This window comes from Siphateles boraxobius, unplaced genomic scaffold, assembly GCF_051911475.1.
Source record: "Siphateles boraxobius isolate OS27281-9 unplaced genomic scaffold, OSU_SipBor_1 41, whole genome shotgun sequence".
NCBI lineage: Eukaryota > Metazoa > Chordata > Actinopteri > Cypriniformes > Leuciscidae > Siphateles > Siphateles boraxobius.
This window is the reverse complement of record NW_027509042.1, coordinates 42,623,181-42,650,077: the sequence shown is the minus strand read 5'-3', so window position 1 is coordinate 42,650,077 and position 26,897 is coordinate 42,623,181. Positions and strand designations below refer to the sequence as shown.

The 26,897-nt window shown below is 41.6% G+C and overlaps 1 protein-coding gene and 1 long non-coding RNA gene across 3 annotated transcripts in view; both read left to right on the top strand.

Annotated features, from left to right (window-relative positions):
* The first annotated feature begins 2,220 nt into the window (after positions 1-2,220).
* Positions 2,221-15,617, top strand: LOC143707094 (uncharacterized). Of its 2 annotated transcripts, none has more exons than XR_013193075.1 (3): positions 2,221-2,341; positions 13,296-13,400; positions 15,491-15,617. It is a non-coding gene; the product is annotated as an uncharacterized LOC143707094 (long non-coding RNA). The 2 variants fall into 2 exon arrangements; XR_013193076.1 differs by lacking the exons at positions 2,221-2,341; positions 15,491-15,617 and adding exons at positions 10,747-10,867; positions 11,111-11,151 and having other exon boundaries at positions 13,296-13,404.
* Positions 15,444-26,897, top strand: part of col28a2b (collagen, type XXVIII, alpha 2b) — a 48,757-nt gene continuing 37,303 nt past the window's right edge. The window contains exons 1-3 of the mRNA XM_077199803.1: positions 15,444-15,669; positions 15,932-16,102; positions 25,754-26,307. Of these exons, the coding sequence (XP_077055918.1) occupies position 15,669; positions 15,932-16,102; positions 25,754-26,307 (726 nt within the window). The 5' untranslated portion in view covers positions 15,444-15,668. The remainder of the gene's footprint in view (positions 15,670-15,931; positions 16,103-25,753; positions 26,308-26,897) is intronic.

Here is a 26,897-nt window from a genome sequence, read left to right as displayed (position 1 = left end):
GATGATTTGCTGAAACATTTCTGAGTATAATCAATGCTGAAAACAGTTGTGCTGCTTCATATTTTAATGGGAACTGATTCTTTGATGAATAGAAATTTTAAAAGAAGAGTATTTATTTGAAATATGTAACATTATTATTGTCTTTACTGTCATTTTTTTTATTATCATTTAATGCATCGTTCCTAATCATTTTTTTATTATAGTATTATAATAATTATAGTAACAAATCTTACTGACCCCAAACTCTTGAACCGTAGTGTATAATTATTGTACATGAATTCGAAAATAGTTCTTTAAAATAAATGTATAGAGAGTAAGCATGTCACAATTTCCAATTTATGTACCAATTTTGGTAACACTTTATTTTACAGTGTCCTTGTTACATATGTTACATGTAGTTACTGTAGTAATAAGAGTAAATTATGCATAATTACATACAACTAACCCTCAACCAAATCCTAATCCTACCCTAACCCTATAGTATGTAGTTAATTAGTATTACTCAGTACTTAAATATATAATTACACCGTAACAATGACACCTTAAAATAATTTTTTTTGCCTTATTCTCTTAACGTGAGACATGATACAGCTAATGAAATGGCAACTGCCCGCAACTTTCAGTCAGATATCAGGCAAGCCTTCAGTGCTTCTGATCTCCCGTCTCCTCAGCCTAAAAGCCTCTTCCCTTTCCAGCTTTGTCTTCCCTTCTGCTTTCTCACCCACTTTTCTCTTCTCCACAGTTAAGTCTCAGTGATAAAAAAGAAAACAAAGTGAGAAGAAAGAGGATGAGTTTTAGCACACTGAAGAGCTGCTCTAAACCAATTACCTAAGTGTCTTTTATCCGCTATATGCTTTTGTGTCTTGATCAGCTTTGAATCTCTTGAAATCCCTCCCTGAGATAGCAAACAAATGTATCAGAGCAGCGTTTCGAAGAAAAGCCTTTTGGCATTCATGGGAAAATAAACTGGCATTGGTTTGAGATTTCAGGGAAAATGCATATAATTATAGGAAATCATGTACCCACTTATTGAACATTTATATCATTATACTCCTCAGGAAAACCAGACAATAAACAGACTTTTTTTCAGCTTTTGTGACAAGTTATATGTACCCAACTAATCTGGTCTCCCCTTCTTATTTAATTTGAAAAAACAGCTGATTCAGTCATTACCCTTTTATCCAACATCCATTAACACCATTAATCAAATTATAAACCATATTCTTTCTTTGGTTTTAATAATCATGTTGAATCTTTATATTTCTAAACTTCTTACAACAGTACCCTGTCTCTTCTGCATCATAAAAGTTTAATTGTCCACAGGAATGAAAGAGATGTGAGGTATAATGTAGACTTCAAAACCACTTTTTTAAATAATAGTAATAATATTTTTTAAGTGAAAGAACCCTTTTGCGCTATTTTTTTTAGTTTGTTTTTATATGGAACCTTTATCTGAAGAACGCAAGGGTTCTATGTAGAATTAGAAGGGTTCTAATTATGTTTTTTTTTTCAAAGAGTCTAATATGTTGATTTCATTGCAACAGTTAAACTCTGGTCGCTAATTAACTAATTTTATTGTGCAAAAGTAGAAAAGGCAGATTGGAGATTCTAATTCATTGCAGGCCTGTGAACCTGGTATTTGAAAGCGTAGCACAGTGAATGCACCATGTCTGTGAATAATCTAACAATGCATGGCCATTCTCATCAGATTTACTTCGAAGACTTTTTCACATAGTTTTGTTTCTCTCTAGCCTGAGGCAAAAAACGGCTGAACAATTGAGGTGATGGGTCAAGAGCAGGTTTAATCCGAACATTCTTCATCCTGGAATATAATATGGCTGGAAACCAAGGAGCATGTAAAGGAAGAATATGTTAGGGGAAGTAAAAACCTGAAAGAAAAAAATGTGAAACATTATAAAAGCTTCAAAAATGAAAATTCTGTCAGGGCTATATATGTAGAATTCAGAAACCCTTGTTTTTGTCGACATCTATGGCCGTTATGTGAACTGCAGCAAGCCATTTACTGCTCGTGCTCGCGTAACGCTTACAAAAGACTGAACGTGAAGTTATTTTTCCTTCTTCGTTTAGATGTAAAAAGAAGTTGGAAATAGGAAGCGATATACTGTTAAAGAACATCCCGACTCCGTCCACACGGCTATGCTGAGAGCGTTTAGATGAATATGTAAATATGCGCTGGGCTCTTTAGTTTGCTCTAAATATCAAAATAAACACATAAACATGACAGCGGTAGAAAACAGCAGTTAAGAAAGCATCTGATTATAGCGATGTGGATGTGCTTGCAGCAGCTCAGCAATTCACCGGCATCATGTCGACAGATGAGGTAGACCTAATTAAGATTACACTTTTATGTTAGTTTGATTATAAAGTATATTTGTGAGTTTATTAATCCCTCTTCTTCAAGTTTGCATCACACAGTCTACAGAATGGCTCTTTCTGCTTATACTGAACATTGTATGCGTTTATATCATCTGTCTTTGAAAGAGAGGCACTCGGGAGCGCGCGTAAAAGTCACATCCGTTCTATTTTCCCTGCAAAAACTTCTTTCACATAAAAATCAGTGCAGGCTTTCATAAACAACTTAGGAAGTCGGGGAAGGTGATTGGCAATAAAAAAGCTATTAATACACAAAAATTCTTACAGATATTGTCCCTTTAATTACTCCCCTTGATTCTTCAAAAATCATCTTTATGTGCTCCACAGAAAAACTAACAACATGTGGGTTTGGAACCACATGAAGTTTAGTAAATAACATGATCTTTAATATGACCTCAATATGTATGTTTGATCGTTGTTATGAACTATGACAATTCTTCCAGGATAGCTGTCTTTCTCTGCCTCTCCCAGTGGATATTGGAGAAAATAGATGTCATTAATAACAGGTCTACTCTTCCACCCCGTGTGTGGTTCATCAGCTCCACCGTGCTCTCCTGGAGCAAGACGTCGGTTCTAGGATGTCACACAATTACCTCTTAAGTGCTCAAACAAATGGAGAGACCTGGCAGGTGACATCAAATCAACTCTGTCACAGGTGATTGAGTCTAGTCATCAAGTCAGGGCGAACGTCAGGAGAGAGAAAACACAAGAGCAGGACAGCGAGGGTTTTCCATCGGGAGATCGTAATGGACTCCTATTAATACAGAAACACTTTTTCCCCCCCTGAACATTTTCAGAAGTTAAAGATGGAAATATATTTCACCTCTAGTGTATTTCAGTCTCTTTGCAAGCTTGTTGGCATGCATGCAGATCCAACCCTGGCAAAACCCTGGTTTTACTAGATTTAACTATAGTTTAACCTAAAAATCAGAAAACATTAGGTTGAGGTGAATTTTTCTCAACAATTCCTTAAATTTTATATGACTGTAAAAAAGCATTTTTTTTAAAGTAAGTGTTCATGCTGCCTTAAAAGTTTTAGTTTAGTCAACTTGAAATGTGAAGTTGTACTAAGTGATAACTTGGATATTTAAGTTGACCAAACTTAAAATTTTAAGGCAGCACGAACACTTACTTTTTTAAGTTGAAACTAAATAAAACAAAAAACAAAAGTAAGCAAATCTCGTTCCCTACATTTCTAGTATTTCCAAAAGAGAATGGAAATGGCCTTGTTTATTCAGAATATGCTGATTGCCTTATATGCAGTAAAAATCCAATAACCATGACGGAATAAGGCTTTAACCATCAGATGAACGATTAATTGCATGCAAGAATATTTCAATATCAGTATGAATTTGGTCATATTCTGATATTGTATACATATAAACTATGCGTATGCATCAAGTAAATGTTACATGCCATTGCCTGGATATTCAATTACTAGAAAGGAGAGTAAAACAGCTGGCATATGCAAGTGTAAATAGACTATGTAAACACTTTTAATTCCGAGGGAAATCAGTTGAACACCGTACATTGCTAACAGCAATCATATCAAAGCCTAATAAAAAGCAGTGATTTTTATTATTTGTTATACCAATTTTGACAACAAACCACCAGTGAACCTTACAAGCAGACTTTGTGAGCAGAGCATGCATGCAAACGGGCCGTGAGCGCTGGAACACACATCTGATGGAGCCAAGAGGCCGTAGGACATTATCAGTGAGATAATATTGTCAGTGGCTGATGTAAATTGCAGGGCGACATAGTCAACAGACATGGATGAGTGGCTGCAGTGTGTCGGGGCCGTGACACTGACAAATGGAATATTTTTAGTGGGCTTAATCGCTGGAAATGGGGTTCTGTCTGATGGTGACATGCACACCCCTCGCTCCAATGGCCGCAAAAAAGAAAACTGATTGTCTGGCCCGCTCACTCAATCTCACCTCCTTCAACCTTGCACCTCCTCCCTTTCCAAACACACACACACACACACACACACACACACACACACACACACACACACACACACACACACACACACACACACACACACACACACACACACACACACACACACACACACACACACACACACACACACACAGATACACAATTGGTTTTTCCCCTCGCTGTCAACAGAAGGAGGCCTGAAATGCAAAGACACATTCATCTGATTCATTAAATAGGGAAATTAAGACGTTGCGCTGTTTTCATATTCATTCCATTCCAGAGGAAAATTGTATTGCTCAGTGATTGCGCTTTCATAACTCATGACACTTAATGGAGTGAACATGTACCGTTTTCCCTTAAAATGAATAATTTTTCATATAAAATAAATAAAATGTGCAGATTAGATATCTTTATGCAAGATTAGCTTGTTATTATATTAAATTGTCACGCTCACGTTGGCTTTATAAACAGCCAACGAAAAAAGCAAAGTACAAGTTATTTTTATGTATTACATTATACATTTAACCCTAAACTTTGATTGCCAGTCACCATCATCTTTGTAGTTTTATGTTTCTGTACGAATCTCATCGTATGAAATCTTACGTTTTCTCATGAGATCAGGTTGGGTTGACTGCAATTCCACACTCACTTGTTATGATTTTACATTAGAATAACTGCAGTTATAATTTTTAAAAGAGGTTTTACAAGTCAAATTAGCTTTTCACTAATAGTTTTCCAAATCCATTCAATGGCAATTCACAAGCTCTCAGTTTAGTGTTTCAGCAACAACGTTTCAGTGTTCACGTAATTGTTTGATCAAGGTATAACATGCATTTTGAAAGCTCTGGCTTCACTTTATTTTCATGTCCAAACTGTGTGCTGAGCGACTGTCGCTTATGCCAGATTTGGGACATCTTCAGGATGAGAAAATGCACTTTAAAACTATATATGGGATTGTTCAAATGAAAATTGTGATTAATCAGAAAATTTACCTAGTCCTGCTACATTTCTGCATCAACCAAATTAAATATTTTGCTTAGAATAACATGAATATTATTTCACATTGACTGAAACGCTACTCTCGATGTGTCACCAACTTTGTCCAACTTTGTGAAGTTATGGCTAGCAAATGCTTTTGTGCATTATTCTTCAGAGCATTATAACCACATGCCCAAAATGAACACTTTTCATCTCAATGATGTCTGTGATTAGAAAAGTTGGGATTTTATGGTCTTATAGTTTCCTGTAATGATTTTGATAATGATAGCTTGTGGCCTTGAGGAGTGAATGTCAGTGTCTGGGGCCGAAATAAACCTCTCAGGTCGAGAAACAGGAGCTATGCTTTATTATGCAGGTGGAGAGACGTCCCCTTAACAGTGCTTCATCTCGGTTGTTACCGGCGGAGAAAGAGGGAGACCGTCCCATGTCAGGCATGAATCACTTCCAAGTGCGCTCTGTAGATCAATGATAATTACCAGCGTGACATGTGTACAATTATTACTGTACAGGATCAGAGGCTGCAGGGGAATGCTGGGAGTTTGAGTTACGGCTCTCGCAGGGCCTGCACAAGTCTTGGTCAATAAGCAAGCCATTTTACTCTCTTATATGACAGCTTACAGCGCCTTAACGCTGGTTGGTCGTGTAAAGCCTGTTTCTCCACTGCTTCTGTCCTCACATTTTACTTGGCTTTTGCACAAAGTAGTATGAAAATTTACAGTCTGGGACAGTAATTTGCAGACAGGACCCCTTTTACTGAAATTTAAGTTGCAGATAGATGGATGGAAGGATGGATGGATGGGTGGATGGATGGATGGATGGATGGGTAGATGGATGGGTAGATGGATGGATGGGTGGATGGATGGATGGGTGGATGGATGGATGGATGGATGGATGTATGGGTGGATGGATGGATGGATGGATGGATGGGTGGATGGATGGATGGATGGATGGATGGATGGGTAGATGGATGGATGGATGGATGGATGGGTAGATGGATGGATGGATGGATGGGTGGATGGGTGGATGGGTAGATGGATGGATGGATGGATGGATGGATGGATGGATGGATGGATGGGTGGATGGATGGATGGATGGGTAGATGGATGGATGGATGGATGGATGGATGGATGGGTGGATGGATGGATGGATGGGTAGATGGGTGGATGGATGGATGGATGGATGGGTAGATGGATGGATGGGTGGATGGGTGGATGGATGGATGGATGGATGGGTAGATGGGTGGATGGATGGATGGATGGATGGGTAGATGGATGGATGGGTGGATGGGTGGATGGATGGATGGATGGATGGATGGATAGAAAGATGGATGAATGGATAGAAATTTTTGCTTAGAAAAGATTATCTAAATTGATCAAAAGTGACTGTTAAGACATTTTATAATGTTACAGAAGTTTTCTAATTCAAATCAATTTCTAATAAATCTAAGAATCCTGAGATAATAATAAATTGTTATTGAGCAGCAAATCAGCATATTAGAAAGATTTCTGAAGGATCATGTGACACTGAAGACTGGACTAATGATTATGAAAATGAGCAGGAATAAATTAAATTTTAAAACATATTAACATATAAAACAGTTACTTTAAATTGTAATAATATTTCACAAAATTACTGCTTTATTTTTGTATTTTTGATCTCATGAATGCAGCCTATATATATATAGCCTTAATATATCAGCAAAATAGGGCACATTTAAAGGGTCAGAGAGAAAGCTGAAGAATGGTAATGAAAAACTAATTTGAAACTGTTTTAGGTGCAAAAAACTTTCCTAATGTTTTTAGTGGACCTTGAGAAAAAGCTAAATAATATTAAAAAAGGTATGGTACGACCCCTTATTGCCCCTGCTTGACAAGTACAGCACCTCTCCTTCACACACACACTCTCACATCCTCTTATCCCAGTATTTTCACGCTATGTTTGGCAGCTCTCATCTTCCCTTTGATTCCGTAAGACTGCTTTCCTGACGGTGTGTAAGTGTGTGTGTGTGTGTGTGTGAGAGCACGCGTGTTTTCAAGGATCCCGTCGTACCTGTAATCATAATCTACGACAGGAAACTTCAGAGAATCAATTAGTCCAACCCTCATCCTGCGAGCGAAGACGATTCCCCTCGACTTGAGCCGCAAACACCTTCTATCACGAGTCATTTTGCCTCCCTAACACCCGACTTCTCTTCCCTGAGCCCGGATAGGTTTGACTCTAAGCCTCTAAAAAGTTGACAACCCAAAAGCGCTTTTCCCCTTCTTGCTCTCTCCGAAGCCCTTCTCCCCTTTCAGCCTGTCGCCAAAGAAAGCTGGATTTGTTTTCCTGCGCCACCGATAGCAGAGCCCGTTATGGCATTTCATCCCCAATTAAATAAACAGTCTTTTAGAGTCGTCTAAATAGGCGAGCCTGCGGGGGAAGCCGGTGGCTCTACTCTTTCCTTTGTCCCGAGGAAAATGAGCCTCTGAAGAGAATTCATTGTGGCCCTGTTGTTTTTAAACGCGGCCGCGTCGCACAAAAGGAAACGTAAACCTGGCTCGCTCCTCTCGGCTAAAGTGGCTCCTCGGCTGGAACAAACACCTCATTCAGGGGTCAAATTTAATCCACCCCGCCTCAAGCTTTTGTATTCAGATTAGAGACTAAGGAGGATTTGCAGCGGCTCGAAGCCTCTTGTTAAAAGGCTGTGTTCCCCACTTAACTTGCAATTTACCTGTCACTTAAGCCCCGAGTGGAGATGGAGCTCACCTCTTCAGGAGAGGTTCAAGCCTTTCTCCTTCCCTCTCAATAAGTGCTTTCTCAAATGCTTACTGTACCGAGAGAGGCAGAGACAGATTAGAAGAATCAAAACCAACCGGCTGTTTGGATAAGTAAGAAAGCATGTACCACTGAATGAAACCGAGGAATAAAACGTGGACTTGTGAGACAATCATTTTTACGTTCCGACAAAGGACGCAAATCCGCGTGACAACACCGCAGTAATAAAGCACTTTCAATAATAATGCACTTTTGTAATGATTCGCAATGCTACCTGTTTAACCACTCTCGCTTTATGTGTGTGTGGTCTATTGCACGCTCTTTTTGCTGTTCAATTTTTGTAAGTTGCAAGGTACAACAGGGATAAAGTTCCCACTCACACACAGAACATATGCCTTTTTGCTTGTTAATGACGACCGAGTTGCATTTTTGTATACTGAATATTGATAGAGCAACTCAATTTGTCAAAAGAAGGTTGTTTCGTTTAAAACTCATGTAAATAGGCCGCCACGGAGGTCTTGTAGTTCACACTTGGGTAAACGGCTCCTCAGCATGTGGGAAATGGCCCCTGGGGGAGATATAGTGATATATAGTGTAGATATATTGGGGCAATCATTTTGCAAAGCAAATTATTTTGATATAGCAAGAAAAAAATACAAGATTTTATGTTTTTGAAAGAGGTCACTTATGCTCACAAAGGCTGCAATAAAAACAATAATATTGTGAAATTACAGTCACCTTAAACCTCTCTCAATTTTGTCCTGTCACAGACTAATCACGAGGGAAATTAATTTTATTTCTATTCACAAAACAGATTATGCATGTACATTAGCTCAAAGTCAAGCAGCTTGACTGGAAAAATCAAACCAAAAAGGAATGAAACGTGTCTCGGTTATGAGACCGTAATGGTCTGTGCCATATGCTGCCATCATCCTCAACACAAGACGGGCCGCTGTTAATCAAACACAATTTCGATTTTTAATGGGAAAAAGTAGAAGAAGGAAGTGGGGCGCGAAGCGTTCTTTAAATCTCTATGAGGAATCACTGTTTATAAATGTGGATTATTATCGAGGAGTTCAAAATGTGCTTCTGGGCGGTGAAGATGAGGTGTGTGTGTGTGTGTGTGTGTGTGTGTGTGTGTGTGTGTGTGTGTGTGTGTGTGTGTGTGTGTGTGTGTGTGTGTGTGTGTGTGTGTGTGTGTGTGTGTGTGTGTGTGTGTGTGTGTGTGTGTGTGTGTGTGTGTGTGTGTGTCCGGACACTCTCTCGTCTCCACCCGTCTGGAGTCCCTTGCCTCCTCTGCATTGTTCTCCATGAAATGATTTTATAAATGCAGAAGGCCCTAAGGCCACGGCGGCTCGGTACCCTTTCAGGACTGGATAATTGACTCTTTTTCCTTGATAATTCATAGCTTGCATATGCCAACTAAAACATCAGTTAGAGAGCCTGTGGCCGCTCTTGCATCACCCCTGAGACCCTCGAGGAGATCGAGACGAGACAGACAGTGAGAAATGAGCATTTCTGGCTGTATGAATGCATCCACAACACATCTTGATCAGTGCCTGTTGTCAACCTGTGTGTACAATATTATTAATTATCTACTTAAAATAAAGAGAGGGAGGGAGTGAGGGGGAAATTAATCCACCAATCAGCTGATAGAATATGAATGATGTCTGTTTTGTTGTTGGTCTTATAATAAATTAATCAAAAACCGACAGTTCCTCCCTAGTCTTTAATAGTCCTTTTCAGGAATGGGATTACCATTGTCAGCAGAAGAAAAAGACGTCATTAGTTATTTTAAAAGGCGTGTCAGATACTAGTTCTCTGTTTGGATTCATTTGTGTGCTTATTAAAAACATTGTGATAGAAAGTGATTTCAATTATAAAGATGGTAATATATTTTCCCTCTAACTTCCAACTTATTCCATTTTTTCCTTGTTACACATAGTGTCCATGTTCAGGCGTTGGTTTGGAAGAATGTGTCTAAATGCAAATGTCCGGTAGATGATGCAGGGAATTTGGAATTTTGGAAACAAATGCATCAGTTTATAGCTTTGAGATTTTGCAATAGCTTCAGTTCTTTCACACAAAACAGACTCACTATCCTTGACGAATAATTATTGTGAAACTTTGCTTTGAACAACTTTTTTTGTAATTGTAAAGAATTGTGTGTGTGTGTGTGTGTGTGCGTGCGTGTGCGTGTGCGTGTGTGTGTGTGTGTGTGCGTGCGTGTGTGTATAAAAAATAAATGTAACACGTGGTTCTGCTACCCTCTGCTGGCACAAAAGCATACAATCATACAGGATCATCCAGCCTTATATGACATTCAGTTTACCTCGATATTAATTTTTTTTCTCCGAAATCGCCTGAAAGGGTTTGCATTTCATAATTTCACAATGTAGGTTCACGTTTTAATAGAAATATGTGGATAAATATTTATGCGTATATAGTAAAAATGTTTAGCCTTATATAAATGAAAACGAATCAATGTTTTTTCTTGTTTATTTAGTAAAAAAAATAGCATGGAAAACATTTAAATATGAAATATTTGTGGTGACGTGTCTAAATGAACAGCTGAATCAGCTGTTCGATTTGATTCATTTGAATTGATTCAACGGTTTGAATTGATTCACATAAAATGTTCGGAAATCTTCATCTCCCAGCTCTAATATGTTCAGTCTTTTGAATGTTCATACAGTTGTTGTTTGCTAGCGAAACCTAACCAAACCAACACACACTGAAGCGGGGAAGTATGAAATCTAACGAACACAGTTAAGTGGGTGTTTTATCATCTTTGACAATGACACCAGAGCCAGGGTTGAATTTGATTAAAAATAAGTTGTTATTGGAAATGCATTTTGTTTTACACTTGTCTCACATGCAGACATTTAACCTTAAAATATGAAAATCAACAATACAAATATGTAGGCTATTGCATTTTTAAAACTAGTCAGAGTGAAATAAATCTAAACAATTTCAATTTATTGTTTAAAATAGTTTTATTTTTTTGTTTACGAAGGTTAAAACAGGGATAAGTGAGGAAAACGAGGAACAATAGAGGTAAATACACAGTACATGGCATTTCCAATCAAAATATATTTTCTTTTCTATTACTATGCAAAAATGTGGAAATATTAAGGCTAATTGTATATTTTTAGGATAGGCCATACATAAAATGCTGGCTGTGAAGTTTTCCATTTTATTCCAAAAAATTTAAAATGTTTATTTATTACCAAAGACTACTATTAACTCAATTTGAAGTGTGGTGGAAATGACACTGTGGTGAAAATGTTCACAACTTTCAGAAGGAAAAAAGACAGAAATGAAACACTCTCATGTTATGCATGCATGTCCATTGTTAGTAGACAAACTAAGAGGGTGAAAACTGGTTTGCGTTTATTTTCTGTATTAAACCTTGACCATAGTCACATCACATAAATTATCAGATGTCTGAAAAAATAAGCATCTTTTAAACATTGTTTATGTTGCCCTATGCTCCTATCTTCAGACTTTCAGCCATCCATTTAAATACAGTCTACAGAAAAAGTTGCTCCAATTTGTTTGTCATTAGTTTGAAACTATGCAGACATAATTTGGTACTCACTTGGGCCTAGTCCATGCACTGTAACAAGATGAAGAAGATTCCACTTGTTTCAATACAAAAAGCATTTAATAATAATAATGTAAATACAGAAGGTGTAACAGGGTGTGTGTGATAGACACGGACATGGACCAACACACACAGAGTGATGGTGAGAAACTTAAAGGGATAGTTCAACCAAAAATGAAAATTCTGTCAGTAGTTATTCTCCTTCATGCATAAAAATCTCGCTCCCTCCCTAACCTTCGTTCATCTTCGGAACACGAATTATGATATTTTTGATTAAATCTGAGAGCTGGATCACTTCTCCTTAGGCTTCTAAGGGAGTGACACTTGTTCCCCGAAAAGTTATTAAAGACATCGTTAAAATAGTCCAAGTGACTACAGTGGCTCAATCTTACATTTATCAAGCAACGAGAATAACGAATAACGAATTCAAGTAGTTCACGTAGTGTAACAGCGCAGTGTTTCTGTGTTGTACTTCACATGTAGGCTCACTATTGGCCGACGCTGGTCATGTGTGTGATGCGTGTGACGTACAACACAGAAGCATACGCTGTTAGTGAACTGACTTGAGACCCACAGAGAAGGAAATGAATAGTTAAATAAAGTTGTTATTTTTGTTTGTTTTTCCGCACAAAAAGTTCTCTCGTCGCTCGATAAACTTAAGATTGAGCGACTGTAGTCACTCGGACTATTTTAATGATGTCTTTAATAACTTTTCGGGGCCGGCAAGTTTCAATCCCTTAAGAAGCCTATGGAGGAGTGATCCAGCTCTCAGATTTAATAAAAAATATCTTTTTCTATAATTCGTGTTCCGAAGATGAACGAAGGTCTTACGGGGTTGAACAACATGAGGGTGAGTAAATACTGACAGAATTTTCATTTTTGGGTGAACTGAATAACGAACAGCTGTGGTTAAGATGGTGGTTGTCCATGGAAAGTGATGAGTGGCGGGAAATTCAAACAAAGGAACAAATGTGATGAATGAAAACAAACTAAAAGCCCATGAAAACTAAACTAAGAACAAAAACAACTGAATACGCATGAGATTTATATGGTCTACTTTTCACATAGTCATGATGACTTGCTCCTCTTGTTTTATAATAGGTTAGATGGATTTGGGGTCCTAATATAAACGGTAAAGTTGCTTCCGGCAGGAGAACGATCACCTGTGGATCACACACAAGGCATGGACTGGATTTTTAGACATTTCTCATGGTATAAGTCTGGTTCATTGAAATGTCTCATTTACTTGTTCTCCAGGCTACTGCTAATGTAAGTTTCTGAATCAAATGAGTCGTCAGGCAACTTTTTTTCTGAGCGGCAGAGTATTTTACATTTTTCCAGTTTAATGGAAAAATTACTTTTCAAATTGCTCTACACAACATTGAATTATTAGAATCTAAACACTAGATTATTTTTTATTAATGTTAAAGTTAATAGTAATTATGATCATATCATAACTTCAAAGTTAAATGTGATACCTTTATAGAGCTTTAATAAATTATGCATAATTTAAACAAACCCCTATAAATGTTGATATATGAGACGAACTTGACTGACTTTACTCATGTGTTTCTGACTTCACTGTGTGTTACAGGCTGTAAAGATGTCCAGAGATCCGAGTGAGGATGATGATGATGTGAGACTGCTCTCAGTGAGGTTCAGCTTTCTGGGAATCAAACGAAACACAGATGAAGTGCAGGTGAGCATGATGTATGATGTATTTAATGCTTTGTGAGATTTAGCTTTCAGTTTTACTGTCATTTTAACTAGTTATATCTGCGATTTAGTCATGATTTTCGTTCATTATAATTTAATTTTTTCAAATCAAGATTGATTTTTTATAATGATCATTTAAATTAAAGGGGAAAATACTAAAATGCAGTACTTTAATTTAAATCTTAAATTTAAAAAATAGCGGGTGTCAATGGACACCTATGAACAGTAAAAATTTAGTTAGGCTTATTTTGGGCCAAAATTTAACTATGGAAAAAAAACCTTAGTCTTCTGGTACTGTTCGCGTGTCGGTCAAAAATGACTAATATCTTTTTTATTCCAATCAAATGAATAAACTATATTTTAGTTAGATTTTTTTATGTAATATTTTGTATTTTTAGGGGATTTTTATGGTACTAAATTATTTTTATGCTGTAGTTATAATCCATTTATTTACTTTTTGAGCATAGACCTGAAAATGAAATTTCCAACTTAAACTGCCATAAATCTTGAATGCTTTGCAGCACAGACTTAAGTTTGGTCTCATTTTAAAGACAACACGTGGCAGATTATTACTGAAGTGAGAAAAGTTTTAAAAAAGATCACTTGGAAAAAAGGTATTACATTTTAAATAAATAAAAAAAAAATATTAAATAGATATTTTCCAAAGCACTCTAAAATGGTGTGAAAATCAAAGTCATAAGTCTAAACAAGCTGTGTTCCCAATTTGAGGTTGATATATCTCAGAAAATGAGCTTTCAGTAATATTTTCTTTGGCCGCGGTACCAAACATTTCCAGTAGATGAAAAATTAATGAAAAATCGTCTCCCATTAATTTCCAATGCGAGGAACAGAAGCGTGACTATTTTTTTAGGACCATTTAACCTTTTCGAATCATGTGTGTGTGTATGTGTGTGTGTGTGTGTGTGTGTGTGTGTGTGTGTGTGTGTGTGTGTGTGTGTGTGTGTGTGTGTGTGTGTGTTTACACAGCAAGTACCAAGACCTTTTCCAAGTTTTCTTCCATTTCGATGAAGTAAAAAAAAAATTAAATTTAAAAATACTAAAATTTGTGTCCTAACAGCACTGGAGGGTTAAATAGATATCTATAATTGCAGTTTTTACTAGTCATAATTGGATTACAACTAGCACTGCTGGGGGCTGCAAAAGCTAAAGCTTGCTATAGAAATGGACCAAAGTTCAGACATTTACAGTGATCATACGGTGCATGTTGCTTCTCTTTTGAAGCAGGACAATAAAATATGGTATGCTATGTACGTGTTTGAGATTTATAGGTGAGGAGAAGAATGTACAGATATTTAACACCATGTATTGATAGTTTACACATTTATGCCGCTCCATGGCACACAATTCTTGAAGAACATCTCTGAGAGAATGGTGTCATCCTGATTAATTCTAGCTCTGTTCACTTTAAGCCCTGCCGTCGTCATTGGCTCAAAACAGAATTTATGTTTCCGCTCAGATTCAAAGTTTTTATTGTTTTATTACTGCCTGGCATGCTTTGAACACCACATGCTTTGATGTTCCAGCTTTATTTCAGTGCTGTACAGTGGTATTTCCACACAGCATACTGACATACATGTGTGTAGCTGTATATCACAACAGCTCGGGACATTAACAATCCCTGCTGGAGATTTTCCATGAATCCTTTAAGCATTTATAAGACTGTTGACGTGTATAGTATTTTTTTATTATTATTATTTAAAGTTATTACATACAAAATCATTAAGAGCTGTGCATTCGACTGTACATTTAAAAGAAATGATCCTCATACATAGCTTATTTAATTAGTAGATCAGTAGCTAATGTATGTTTTAATGTTTATGAATAATTACAAAATATTCCTAAATGAAAATCATTTTAAACTCCACTTGCTTTGAATGTCTTTTTTACATTCATGCACAGCCATGCATTCTATATATTATAATAAATTAGATTATATGTAAAAATGGGTGTGTTTATGGGAGGAGTTCTGGATGTTAGTGTTCCTCTGGATGGCAGCAGATGCTTTACATGAATGGAGCTGATGCACATTTTTACGTTTCTTCTCTTACACAGCAAACCCATGCACTCTTCACACATATCCAAGGATTCTCAGTCATTTCATATGGCATCTTTTTATTGCATGTGAATGTCATACAAAGAAGAGGCTATGAAGTCTAACATGAGCTTTTGATCTTCATCGTTCAGGTTGTACTCGAACTGGTACTGTACTGAAATCAGAGCTGCTTTACACAGTAAGTGCACATTTTGATTCTGTTCTGTTTGGAGAGTTCAGTAAAATGGGTTAAAATCATGAGCAGTATGAGAAAATAACTTCTTTTCTACTTTTCTTTTCTAATTCCACTTTTTCGAGGTAATGTGCCAATATGATGTTAATATTATTTAGTGAAGAGTGAAGAGCAAATAAACAGCTACTGATTGCAAAATTTGAATGTGGCAAATGCATTTGAAAATTATGTTATCCATCTTTAATAATGTCTCTCTCTCATACTGTAGTGATGATACGGCTGTGTGTGAGTTGGCTGGTTTTGCTGTTGGGAGTTCAGCTTGTTTTGGCTCAGCTGGAGGATCTTGATGATGATGATGATGCTGATGATGTAGAAGACAAGAGAAATGGAAGAAACAAAAATAAACCAATCACCTCAAATGTCATCCCAAAAAACAACGGTAAATATTATTTGCCTTTCAACACAGCAAACAGCAGGTGGCTTGCAAAATACTGTATTTACTTTTTATGATAAAAAACGTCTACGGTTACGTATGTAACCCTCGTTCCCTGAGTAGGGAACGGAGACGTTACGTCGGATGACGACGAATGGGGTTTCGCTTAGAAAGCCTATCAACTTCGAGTATTACAAAACGAGCCAATGGCAAAGAAATGCCATGGGTCTGCGGAATTTGCATGGCGTAACTCCGCCCCACCTCATGGGTATAAAAGGAGGAAGCCGGCAGCAAGCAGATATGTTTCTTCGCTGAGGAGCCAAGACTGAGCTCAGGCGATCCCCGCGGTACAGCGGAAAGTGGCAGGCAGACGTAACGTCTCCGTTCCCTACTCAGGGAACGAGGGTTACATACGTAACCGTAGACGTTCCCTTTCGTTGTCACTCCGAGTTACGTCGGATGACGACGAATGGGGTTACCAGTCTAATCACGCCACCTTCTCAGCTGTCTTCCAGTGCCCTGCGTAAATCGAGATCCCTGTCAGCCTGGACAAAGGACTCCATATAACACAGGAATACCAAGGTACACTGGGAAGCATATCCCAAGCTTAGGGGAAGTATGCAATTAATGCCAGCCCGGAGGGGGGGGACTTAGAGAATACACATATGACCCGAAGGAAGCATATGGAAAACACTGGGGTGTCCAGCCGCAGGTGGAATATTTCAACCCCAGGGGTGGCAAGGTGGCTTGCCAAGGGAAAGACACACGCTCAGAGAGGCTTACAGTGGAAATACACATGTGGGGGTCGCTCAGAGGAGGGACCATGCACACGGGAGGCACCTAGCCGACGCACAGGCAATAGACACTGGCGCCGGCGTCAGGAGTGCTGGAGGAGCTCAGGGCTTTCGGAGAAGCTCACTTGAGGAAAGTATCGCACGTATCCAGTCCGTGGAGTGGAATGGCGAGCAAGCGAAGACACCTGAGCGGGTCCGGTACTAGCTGGTTGAAGCGAGTACACGAGAGGACACAGGCTCCACTCGGAGATTATAGAATCTGGCGAATGTGTTAGGTGTCGCCCAGCCTGCAGCTCTGCAGATGTCTGTTAGCGAGGCGCCATGCGCTAGAGCCCAAGAGGACGCCACACTCCGGGTGGAGTGGGCAGTCACACCAAGGGGGCACGGTCGACCTTGCTGCTGGTAAGCCAAAGCAATGGTGTCCACTATCCAGTGAGACAACCTTTGCTTGGAGAGAGCCTTTCCCTTCAGCTTCCCACCATAACAGACAAAGAGCTGGTCTGAGGTCCTGAAACACTGCGTTCTGTCTACATAGGCGCGGAGAGCGCGTACTGGACAGAGCAGTGCCAAGGCTGGGTCTGCCTCCTCCGAGGGCAGCGCTTGCAGGTTCACCACCTGGTCCCGAAAGGGAGTGGTAGGAACCTTGGGCACATATCCAGGCCGGGGTCTCAGGATCACGTGAGAGGAAGCCGGCCCAAATTCCAGGCACGCTTCGTCAACGGAGAATGCGTGCAGGTCCCCAACCCTCTTGATGGAGGCCAGTGCAACCAGGAGCGCTGTCTTCATAGACAGGAACTTAAGCTCGACTGATTGCAGGGGCTCAAAGGGAGCACTCTTCAGGGCAGTTAGAACCACTGAGAGGTCCCAAGAGGGAACGAGAGGAGGACGAGGAGGATTTAGTCTCCTCGCTCCTCTCAGGAACCTGATGATCAGGTCGTGCTTCCCCACCGACTTACCTTCGATGAGGTCATGATGTGCGGCAATGGCGGCAACATTGACCTTCAGGGTGGAGGGAGACAGCCTTCGCTCCAGCCCCTGTTGAAGGAAGGAAAGCAAAACACTGATCGAGCATCTCCGGGGGTCTTCTCGGTGAGAAGAGCACCAGTTGACGAAGAGGTTCCACTTCAACGCATAGACGTGTCTCGTGGACGACGCTCTAGCGGAAGTGATGGTAGCCACCACCGCTGGTGGTAGGGTACTCAAACCTGCCTCGTCCCATCCAGGAGCCACACGTGGAGGTTCCAAAGATCGGGACGAGGGTGCCATAGGGTGCCCCGTCCCTGAGAAAGAAATTCTTGCGGCCCTGCGGCCAGCTGTGCGCCAGAGCATCCGTGCCGAGCGTGCCCTCGGTCAGGGAATAGAACTGGGCGCAATGGGTCGAGTCGTGAGAGGCAAACAGATCTATCTGCGCGTCCCCGAACTGGTCCCAAATCAGCTGAACCGACTGGGGATGGAGTCGCCATTCTCCAGGGAGGGACTGAAGCCGTGAGAGCTCGTCGGCTGCACAGTTCAGCGCTCCGGGAATGAAGATGGCTCGAAGCGACCTCAGATGCTTCTGACTCCATAGGAGGAGGTGGCGAGCGAGTTGTGACATACGGCGGGAGCGTAGACCACCTTGATGGTTGATGTACGCTACAGTGGCGGTATTGTCTGAGCGGACTAGTACGTGTTGACCCCTGAGCAACGCCCGGAAGCGGTGCAGGGCAAGGCGTACTGCCAACAACTCGAGGCAATTGACATGCCACAGCCGCTGGGGTCCTGTCCAGGAGCCCGCAGCAGCATGTCCATTGCACATGGCGCCCCAGCCCGTGGTGGAGGCATCTGTTGAGACAACAACATGCCGGGAAGCTCGTGCCAGGGGGACACCGGCCCTGAGAAAATCGAGGTTCGTCCACGGGGTGAAGAACTGACGGCAGGTCGGAGTAACTGGTACTCGGAACGTGCCGTGTTGCCATGCCCACCTCGGGACTCGGTCGCGAAGCCAAAGCTGAAGCGGTCTCATATGAAGCAATCCGAGCGGCGTGACCGCGGCTGCAGATGCCATATGCCCCAGGAGCCTCTGAAAAAGTTTCAGTGGAACCGCACTCTTGCCCTCGAATTGTCTTAGGCAAGTCAGCAGTGACTGCGCGCGCTCGCTCGTAAGCTGCGCGGACATGGCGACCGAGTCGATGTCCATACCGAGAAAAGAGATCCTCTGCACGGGGCAAAGTTTGCTCTTCTCCCAGTTGACCCGAAGGCCCAGACGGGCTAGGTGCCGAAGCACTAGGTCCCTGTGTTCGCAAACCTGATCTCGAGAGTGAGCTAGGATCAGCCAGTCGTCGATATAACTCAGGATGCGAACCCCTTGCTCTCGAAAGGGGAACAAGGGCCGCCTCGACGACCTTAGTGAAGATGCGAGGAGACAGGGCTAGCCCGAAAGGGAGAACCGCGTACTGGTATGCCCGCCCCTCGAAAGCAAACCGGAGGAACGGTCTGTGTCGAGGAAGAATGGAGACATGAAAGTAGGCGTCCTTCAGGTCGATCGCTGCAAACCAATCCTGGGGCCGTATGCATTCGAAAACGCGTTTGGCGGTGAGCATCTTGAACGGCATCCGGTGAAGGGAGCGGTTCAGCACGCGCAAGTCCAGGATTGGCCGTAACCCACCGGTTTTCTTGGGGACAATGAAGTAGGGGCTGTAGAAGCCGGACCTCATCTCGGCTGGAGGGACAGTCTCGATTGCACCCTTCGCCAGCAGGGTGGCAATCTCTGCTCTCATGATAGGGGCATTGCCACCGACCAAAGTGGAGCGGACTCCCCTGAAGCGGGGAGGAGACCGTGCGAACTGAATCGCATAGCCGAGCCTGACGGTACGCGCGATCCAGTGGGACAGACGGGGAAGCTCTAGCCAGGCTCCCAGGAACTGAACCAACGGGATCATGCGAGCCACAGGCGTCCCCCCGGAGGGGCAGCGAAGCGGAGTAACTGGCCCAGATGTGGACGGCATAGCGGCCCGGAGAGGGGGCACAGTTAGCAACCGCGCCCTGGCAGAGGGGGCCAGGGGAGGACCAGGCTGGTCGTCCCGCGGGGGCCTGCTCTGCCAGGGGTCTGGCGACAGAGGGGGACAGGGGCGAAGCGGTCCGTGGACGGCACGCCGTGTCAACCGCGTCTGGGACAGAGGGGGGCGAGGAGAGCACGGCTTGTGGGCGGCGCTCTGTGTCGCCCGAGAACTCTGTGAGCTCAGGGAAGAGGGGATTGTTTCTGACTTTAACCACACTAGGGTGCTGCCCACCCGTGGGTGAGCAGCGGGGAGTGGAGAACAAAAGATTCTCCCCCGGCCCTCCACCGGGGGAAGGAGTGGTCCTGCTACCACCTCCTGCGAAACAATCATCATCCCTGAGCAGCCCGTCTCAGGAGCGCCGCTTGGCCCGGCGTTTAGCAGGGGGCGGGGCAGGAGAGGGCTGTGGCGCCTTCTTACGGCTTCCTCCGCGACCGGCCCTGGGTGGAGGCTGCTGCGTGGTCCGGGCGGGAGGGTCGGGAGCCGCAGGAGGGCGCCCTCGGAGGGAAACAGGTCGAGGCGTCTGCCCGGCCGGCAAGGTGGAGGCAGCAGCGGGCCGGCGGGGCAGAATGTGTCTGATGGCCTCGGTCTGTTTCTGGGCAGTTGAAAACTGTTGGGCAAAAACTTCAACTGCACCGCCAAAGAGGCCGGCCTGGGACAAGGGGGCGTTAAGCAGACGGGTCCGCTCAGCGTCCCGCATGTCAGCCAGGTTCAGCCACAGATGTCGCTCCTGGACCACAGCTGTGGACATCACCAAACCCAGGGAGCGCGCGGTAACCTTCGTCGCCCGGAGAGCAAGGTCGGTCGCGGCGCGCAGCTCATCAAAGAGCCCTGGGTTTGTCCTACCCTCGTGCATGTCTCTGAGCATCTGGGCCTGGTAGACCTGCAGAGTGGCCATAGCATGCAGTGAAGCAGCCGCCTGTCCCGCCGCTCTGTAAGACTTCGCCACCAGGGTCGACGAAAATCTACAGGCTTTGGATGGGTGCTTAGGCTCGCCCCGAGAAGAAGCACTCTGAGGACATAGTTGCATGGCAACAGAGCGTTCAACCGGGGGAAGCCCAGTGTACCCACGGGCAGCTGCCTCATCGAGGGGAGGAAAGGCGGATGAGACCAGCGAGCGGTCCCGAGAAGACAGGGGGGTCTTCCAGGACTTCGAGATCTCATCATGCACATCCGGGAAGAAAGGTATTGGGGTTTGCCGAGGACGAGGGTCGGCGGCCTTACCCAAAAACCAATCGTCCAGCCGCGAGCGCTCAGGACAGGGTGGAGGCCTCCACTCAAGTCCGATGCTCGCGGCTGCCCGGGAAAGCATGGCCGTCATCTCCGGATCAGACTCGAGCACAGCCGTATGCACACCGGAAGGTGGCAGCTGTGACGAGCCCTCACTTCCAGAAGAGTCAAACCCGCCTAGTGATGCTGCAACAGACATGGCATCTTCCTCTGTAGCTTCAACTGAAGCACGCGGGCCACCAGAGGGTAGACCCGCGGGAATCAGCAGTTCACTAGCGGGCACCGTCATTGAAGAGGGGGGCTGGGGTCGCGGACACATAGTCGGCGCCTTGTTCCAGACCGTAACCCTCAGATCACCCTGGCCACCAGCCGCAGGACGGGGGGTGGATGAGGGGACTCTCACTCTTGCGAGTTCACGGAGTCTCGACCGTAATGACGCGATGGTCATGTTCCCACAGAGAGAACATGAGTCATCCACGAGCGCTGCTCTAGCATGATCAATGCCCAAACATACTATGCAACGCTCGTGCCCATCAGAGTCCGATACCAATCTGCCGCAACCAGAAGTACACGGGCGAGACATCTTTAAAAAGACGTGCCACGTGTAAGCTCTTTTAGTGAGAGAAAACTCAAGTGTTGAAGCACCCGGGGAGAAACGCACCGACTGGCAGACCACTGCAACAGATCAGCAGGAAGCACGCTCTCGCCGTAGATCGCCGTCACACCAACACTCGAGGTAGTCGTTTGTAAAGCTGACAATTCAGAGATGGCTTGTGGAGAGAAGAATACACTTGGCTCCGAAGCGAAAACATATCTGCTTGCTGCCGGCTTCCTCCTTTTATACCCACGAGGTGGGGCGGAGTTACGCCATGCAAATTCCGCAGACCCATGGCATTTCTTTGCCATTGGCTCGTTTTGTAATACTCAGGGATTAAAGTGAAAAAAAATCCTCTGACTGAAATTTTTTTCAGGCCAAGTCATATTCCTTTAACTTTATTTAAATAGTCGAGACTAATAGCGTTTTAAGGGGAGATGTTTTAAACCACTTTAATATTGCCTGTTTGCATATTTTAAAAGCTATTTTAATCTATGAAAAAATTTTAATTAGCTTGACAAATAATCAACCATCTACATAACTTTTCAGTGCATGTTTTTATTTATCTTATAAGACCAAACAATGCTAAACTATATTAATATATAGTTTGTTCCATGGCAAATCGTTTTGGCTGAGGGCAAAGTGAAGTTTCATAACTTTATATATTTAAGCTATTTAACTTTAACTTTGTAGCCAATTAGAGAGCTGACTAATGTTTGACTGAATTGTTTGATTTATTTCTCATTGTATAGCTTCTTATAGCCTACCTATTAGGCTACTTATACTTTTATATTGGATATTATTGATCATTAAAACTGACATTTAACAAAAAGAGACAGGGTTGTGTAATGTTATATAATCTAAACTAAACCATATACATAAAAATAACCGGAGCAGCCAGAGCGTGCTGAGTGACGCGATCAACTACGCACTGTTCCGTTTGCAGAATAACCGGACTCGCGTCCTCGGGAATTGTTCTCCCGAGTCGAACTTGGCAAGTCCGAAGTTTGCATACTTGGTATTGAGAAACGGCCAATATTGACCCGCGTTCTGTTTTCTATCATGCGCCGTGCACGTTTCCGATGATGTAATATAAACGCAATCGCACCAGGGTTGGATAGAATCAAGTTGAGTGTGAAACCAGACCAAAGCTGCGGGGGGCGCTGGGAACAATCGCGCTCGGATTCGGACCGCAGCAAACCAGCTGTAGCCTGACATGCACTTATCCAAAAAGATTAATTGAGTGACCACGGAGCAGTTTTTTCGTGAGCGGGAATTGAAAACCCGGACTGGACCATAAGCGAAGTGATTACAGTATGCTTAGAGTGGAGAGAGGAACGTGCTTTCGCTCCAATCCAGGCTTTATCACATCCCCCTCAGCAGGGTGAATACACCTCGTCTTTCCTTAATTTAAGACCTATTCAAACTAAAATTAAGACATTTATCACACTATTTGAGAAATGAAAGCCTATTTACGGCCTTAAATTATGAAAAGTGAATTTAGGACATTAAGGAACATAAGGACAGAAGGGAACCCTGCAATTGACGGAAATCCCTCATAGACTCGCTGCAATTAACGGAAATCCGTCGTAGCGACGGAGAACTTTAATCCCTGAATACTCGAAGTTGATAGGCTTTCTAAGCGAAACCCCATTCGTCGTCATCCGACGTAACTCGGAGTGACAACGAAAGGGAACTCCTTTGGCTTCACCAGTATGTTTTTGGTCCGTGTCTTCAGAATTAATAGACTGATACAGAGTAAGTGTGACATTTTATATTGTGAAAGTGATTGTTGCGAGTTTTTAGTTCGTAATAAGCGTTTTATAGTCTTGACTCTTGTGTTAACAAATAATATAATAATAAATCATACATTAAATTCATAAGTGCAATTGCAAATGAACATTAGTAAAAGCATTTTTTTCAGAATTATTCACAGCAAAAACTCCAGAATTAAATAAACTCTCCTGGGCATTTATATAGTGATTCATTGAGTGATGATTGACCATTATTGAAGACACCTGATGTTAACAAGCAGAATCACCAAAGGATAAAATCAATTTTTTTAAGCCACCATTATGGTGATTAATGTTTGCTTTAGTTGGTCTTGTGACCCTTAAACTGTTAACATTATATTTTGTTTCGGCTGTTGTATTTGAGTTATAACTGCCAGATAATCAAAGAGAAAAGGTGATCTGACGGTGTTGGTTATGTTTTGACATAATCATCACTTGACTTGCATCACAAAGCTCATTTATAGCCTAATCACTGACTTTAAATGTATAATGGTGATTACAACATCACAGTGATTATACAGTACAAGATCTAGAAATGTCTAAATAATCCAAAGGATTTCTTAAAAGTTGTTCTGATAAAAAAAAAATGTTTTAGGCACAAACATAAAGAATCAGTGTATGAATCTCAACAATGGTGACAAACAGAATATTCAATTAGGAAAAGGATTTTACTTCAGATCATAATTTATTCATACCGCAATGCATGATGGGAGCCATGAGTTTTGATTGGTGGCACCCAGAATGCACTGCAAGATGCTTTATAATTGTCACCATTGTTGAGATTCACTGGCTGATTATTGATGTCAGTGTGTCTATACAAAATTATTTTTCAAAGTGTTTTGATCAGAAAAACTTTCAAGAAATATTTTGGACTATATTAAAAAGCGTGAATATCTTTTGCTATAGAATCACTAAAAACTCAAGTAATGAGTATGTTAAAACATAACCAATACCAACGGAATCACCTTTTCTCTTTGATCATCTGGCAATTATAACTCAGATACAACTGCCAAACAAAATCTAATGTTAACAGTTTAAGGGTCACGAGCCCAACTAAAGCAAACACTGATCACCATAATGGTGGCTTAAAATTTGATTCAAAGTTTACTTAACTAAATTAAATCAGTTCATTGTACTTTATAATTTGTCAGGTAAACCTTTCCAAATTTGTCAGGTACACTTTTCAAAATAAGTTAGTTAAACTAAAAAAAAAACATGCAAAAAGATAACACAAAATAATGAGTTAAGTCAACAAACATTTTTTTACAGTGCAGGTGTAATGAGATAATCGAGACCGATTTAATTCATGCATCTGTCATGTGTAATCCTTAACTTTTAGACATGTGAGGTATGTTGATTGAATATGATTTTTTAACATATGAAACTGATTTAAATACTTTGCCCTACAGTCTGCTCTCCTCTCCAGGGCTTCTGAATTTGATCTAAATGCTGCTCACCGTCCTGGGGCAAATTTCCTCTCTGACATGTTTCTTACTTCATAAATGTGATTTACTGTAGACTAGGGCAATTTCAGATGGATCACATTTAATTTTACCTTTAAATGTTTTTTTTGCCAGAAACTTTATGGTATTTATGTATCAAACAATTCAAGTCAAATAGGAGTCAATGGCTGTCCTTTAGTGGCAGAACACATTATACTTAAAGTGGTCGAAATTCAGCATTTTTGTCACTTTGTTATTTCAAGTCTCACTTAAAAAAATAGTTCATCCCCCAAAAAATTTATTTGCTAAAGGTTTTTAAATAAATATGGCATCCCAAACCAGTATGCTGCATTTATTATAGTGTCAGTGAAATTCGATTGAAGTCCTTGTTAAATTTAAATTTAGATTTAATGTTTTAGTTTTAGTCATTTTGATGTGTTTGTTATTATTATTAAGTTTTGTTTTTCTATTTAAATTAATGTTTATTAGTAATTTTAGTTTTTGGTTAACGATAACAATCCTAGTATGCTGTTATTTTTTTGGTTGGTCCACAAGATTTTTTGAAGAATCTTCACACAACTCTTTTATATTCAATAAAAACAATAAAACCAGTCATGTTTGACATGAAGGATATTTGCTCTCAGCAAGAAACAAAGATGTTTGAAAAAGTTTTTTACATCCATTCTGAAATTATATGTCAAAATAACATGCTTTTGAGTTAAAAATTTTGAATTAATGTTGGGTTTTTTTGTTCTCTCCGTCTTTTAGATGAGGACTGTAATTTGGAACTGGCATTTTTGGTGGACAGTTCAGAAAGTGCCAAAGGCAACCATGCCCAAGAGAAGCGCTTCGTTACAGATCTCGTAACCCGGATCCAGAACATAAATCTCCAAACCGGACAGGGCTTGAACTTCAGAACTGCTGTCCTTCAGTACAGCAGCCATGTGATCACCGAGCAGACCTTTAAAGATTGGAGAGGTGTGGCCACCTTCCATGACCGCATTGGGCCCATTCCCTACATAGGGCACGGTACCTACACCACCTACGCCATCACCAACCTCACCCGCATCTACCTGGAGGAGTCTGGGCCTGGCACCGTGAAGGTGGCCATTCTGCTGTACGACGGCGTGTCGCATCCCAAGAATCCCGATATTTTCTCTGCTTTAGCTGATGCCAAGAACCAAGGGATTAAATTCTTCACAGTAGGTTTCACATCCGCTGCCAACATGGAGCAGCTGCGACTTCTGGCCAGTCCTCCAGCCGCCCGCTACGTACACAACCTACAGGATAAGAGCGTCATGGACAAGATCGTCAAAGAGATTGTGAGTAGTGCATTTGTCGTCTATTTTTTTCATAGTTTACATCAATCAAAATAAATGGTACTTAGGTTTATAGTGCCTTTGGAAAGTTTGAAATACTTTTGAAATACTCAAATATATAAAAAAGATCCACTGATCTGAGCTGCGATCCGCATTTATTTTATAGCTCTGTTATGTATACTGAATGTCAACAGTTGTGTCATTTGCAGAGGTGTCAAGTAACGAAGTACAAATACTTCATTACCTTACTTAAGTAGAAATTTGGGGTATCTATACTTTACTGGAGTAATTATTTTTCAACTGACTTTTTACTTCTAATCCTTACATTTTCATGCACCTATCTGTACTTTCTACTCCTTACATTTTAAAAATACCCTCGTTACTCCTATTTCATTTCAGCTTGTTTTCATTCCGGCTTGTCATCGTTTAAAAAAAAACCCTATCCAGATAAATGAATAGATAGAGTGAATTTGATTGTGGTTGGATGAGAAGTATAAACATATACCATTCCGACACCCTATTGGTTTGTACGCGATCCATCGCACATGTATGTAGTAAACATATATGGTTCTTTAATGTATTTGCATTGTTCT